The sequence below is a fragment of the Pteropus alecto genome, unplaced genomic scaffold, assembly GCF_000325575.1.
Source record: "Pteropus alecto unplaced genomic scaffold, ASM32557v1 scaffold98, whole genome shotgun sequence".
Lineage (NCBI taxonomy): Eukaryota > Metazoa > Chordata > Mammalia > Chiroptera > Pteropodidae > Pteropus > Pteropus alecto.
Window position 1 is genome coordinate 96,448 of NW_006443570.1, and position 3,250 is coordinate 99,697.

General features: G+C 54.1%; 1 protein-coding gene across 2 annotated transcripts; it reads right to left on the bottom strand.

The window, feature by feature from the left end:
- RND2 (Rho family GTPase 2) lies at window positions 1-3,244 on the bottom strand. 2 transcript variants are annotated; one of them, XM_006924565.1, is made up of 5 exons: window positions 3,090-3,244; window positions 2,534-2,621; window positions 1,636-1,745; window positions 809-943; window positions 1-596 (listed from the first exon to the last, which is right to left on the bottom strand). In XM_006924565.1, the coding sequence occupies exons 1-5, from the start codon at window positions 3,189-3,191 to the stop codon at window positions 342-344; spliced, it is 690 nt and encodes a 229-aa protein (XP_006924627.1). In that variant the 5' UTR covers window positions 3,192-3,244; the 3' UTR covers window positions 1-341. The 2 variants fall into 2 exon arrangements, with proteins under 2 accessions (XP_006924627.1, XP_024897488.1); XM_025041720.1 differs by lacking the exon at window positions 3,090-3,244 and adding an exon at window positions 3,002-3,072 and having other exon boundaries at window positions 7-596.
- Window positions 3,245-3,250: the final 6 nt, after the last annotated feature.

Here is a 3,250-nt window from a genome sequence, read left to right on the forward strand (position 1 = left end):
GCCAGGGCCAGGATATGGGACTGGAGGTGGGGAAAGAAGGCATCATTCACATACTGAGACTCAACCAAGGTCACTGCTTGATGCCAGCTTCCCCAACCCCCGTGCCCCATCCCAGCTCCAGGCCTAGATGCCTGTCCTGCTAGCTCCCTCAACTTCCTGTCGAGAAGAGGGGGATGAGAATGTGGGGAATGGTGGCACCCTTTCCCTGTGGCTCCCTTGCTCAGGAGAATTGCTCACTTAGCCTGCCCTGAAGCCCTAGCCAAAGTCAGGAAGCCTGGGTGCAGGCTGGGGAACAACTGTACCCTTTGCCACCTCTCTTGACACTGCCCCACCCCGGCCCCTCACATGAGATTGCAGCTCTTGGCTCGATCCTTGTGTATCTCGCCTTCATTCCCGTTGCCCCGGTCTGGCCGTCCTGCCAGCTGAGAAGATCGCTGCAGTCCCCGGCGTGAATCAGTACGGCGAAGCTGCCTAGTGCCACGGCCAAGGGAGGCCACTGTGGCCACGTGGAAAACATCCCTGACGCTGCGCTCAGAGGACCTGGAGGAGCACTCCACGTAGGACACGGCCCCCACCTGCTTGGCCAGCACAGTACCCTGGAAGGATGGAGTGCATGGAGGAAGTTATGGGACCTGGCCTATAGCCCTGGCAAGGAGCATAGAGGCTGGAGGAGAGGGTCAAGGAATCAGGTCAGAGGTCAGAGGCCAGGGCAAGGGATGAGCAAAGTAGGGTGTTTTAAAATAAGAGATTGAGAAGGTCAGAGATGGGAGGTCCAGGCCAGGACTAGGTCAGAGGTCAAGAGTCCTACCTGCTCATGTGTAACAGGGATAAGTCTCTGCTTGGACAGCTCCCTCAGTGTGGCCAGGTCAGTCCGCATGTCCAATTTACAGCCAACCAGCACAACCTTGGCATTGGGGCAAAACTCCTGAGTCTCCCCTTGCCACTATTTGAGGGAAGAAAACAGAAAAGAAAATAGAGTTATAGAGGGAACGAAGAAGGTACGGGGTGAATCATCCTCCATGCCAGGAGGACATTCTTCCTCACGGCATGTGAAAACCATGCACCCCTCTGGATTCTCCCGTGTAAGCAAGGATGTGAGACTGGTGGGCTTGGGCTGAAAGCAGGATGGGGTACGGAACGGGAGGGAGCTGAGGACTGGAGTTGGGCTGTAGGGTTGGGGGCCTTTCTTCTACCTCAGGGGCCATGAAGCGTGTGCCAGCCTAGAACCTTCCCTGTCCCAAATTTGTTCCTGGGAACAGACCAATCCTGCCCTACCCTCCCCCATCTGGGAACTGGGGCTGCCTTAGCTGACTTCTATCCTTTCACCAAGGGCTTTTCTCATGGAAATAGGGGCCTGGAGAGGGCTTTCCTGAATTCCAAGAGCAGCATTCCCATCCTGTCCATATGGGGCTCCCATGCCCAAGGAGATGAGTGGCTAAGGAATCCCTTGAGTACCTCGCCCTGCTCTGCCTCATCACCTCCAGATGCCCTATCTAGCTCTGAGGACTAATTTCCAGGAAAGGGGGGTGGAGGAGGATGAGAACTTCATACACTCCCAGCTGATGGCTTATATTGTGTCAGGACCACAGTTTCTGGTCCTTCTGAGTCTAGCTTCCTGTTTCCTCAGGCTCCCACCTTCTTGAGGACACTGTCCAGTGTTTCTGGTCGGCTAATGTCAAAGCAGATGAGTACAGCATCTGAATCAGGATAGGCCAGGGGCCGTACGTTATCATAGTAAGAAGAACCTGAGAAAAGACAGGGAGAGAGGGGACAGATGAGGGTCCTGAGTGGATGCAATGCCTGGAACGGAATGGGAGACCTTAGCAATACTGGTTAAGGGAAGTTAGGAGCAGAGAATGGAAAAGAGCAATTATTAATACTCATCAAGGAGTCTGTGTTTCTCTAAGGTGGGGGGAGGCAGAGGGTAGGTTAGATGTGAGAAAACAGCTCTCTACTTCCCTAGGGGTTTCTCTAAAAGTAATCATTCTTAATCTTTTCTGAGTCTGAGAAGCTCATGAAATTTGTCGACATTCTCACAAAATTTTGCATGTGCTTTCTGGGCTTTGACAGACATCTTCTAAAGCCCTCCAGAGGACCAGGATAAAAATAAAAACACTTCTCCTTTTGGGAGAAGGGAGAGTTCTCCTATCCTCTTGGGACTTGATCTCAGATTTCTACAGTTCAGTTTAGAAAAGCAGTTCCTAAACCCAAAGCAGTTCCCAAAGAAATTCTAAATGGCTTTCCTAAACCCAGTCCTATCTCCTAAAAAACATGTTCCCAAATGAAAAAAACATTCCTTCCCAACTTTCCCAGGTAAGCAGAGTCCAGAGGGGATTGGATACTGGACATAGTTTCTATGTTTGTCAGCAAGCTCTGCCTCAGTTTCCCTGACTTTAGGCAGAAAATTGATTTCCCTCCCTCCTAGAATTGAATGGATGGGCTGAGCTGACCTGGAGCCTAAGGGTCTAGCCAAGGGCAATACCAACCAAAGTAGGGGTCTTCATAGTTAGGGTGACCCCAGGGACTTGGCTACCTGAAGTGTCCCACATGTTGAGCTCAATGCGGCGCTTGTCGATCTCAAAGCTCGCGGTGTAGTTCTCAAACACGGTGGGGACATAACTCTGCAAAGAGGGATGGGTCAAGATGAGATCCTCCAATCCTCACCCCAAATGCTCTCCTCACTCCCACACTCTGTCCAGCCCAGCCCCTGTACACAAGTTGATTTGGTGTTGGGCAAAGGGGAGATCCCAGGAGTGGCTGCCTCAGGGAATCTCTGCTAGGTTCCCAGACCCCCTCCCAGTTTTTTCAGCCCCTAGTCCTTCTCCTCTACGATGCCCAGGACCCCCGACATTCCCTTAGCGCCCCCCCGGGATCCTCTGCTTCTCTTAAACCCCATTCATCCCACCCTGATCCCCAATTCCTCCCACCCCAATCCTCTGCAGTCTTTCCAGAGCCCCTAACACCACCCCCGCTCCTCTGAGCCCCTCTTTCCCCTGATTACCCCAGCACCCATTTCCATCCGTCCCTGGGGCCCCAGTCATCCGCCCCCGCGGCCTCAGTTACCCTCTCCCAAGACGCCAGTCCCTCACCCCGGGATAGGCGTCCTTGGCGAACACCTGCAGCAGCGCCGTCTTGCCGCACTCCGCGTCCCCCACCACTACGATCTTGCAACGGCCGCTCTGACCCTCCATGGTCCCGGCTATGCGCCGGCCCCCCGCGCAGTCCCCCTCCCGGGCCCCGCTGCAGCCTC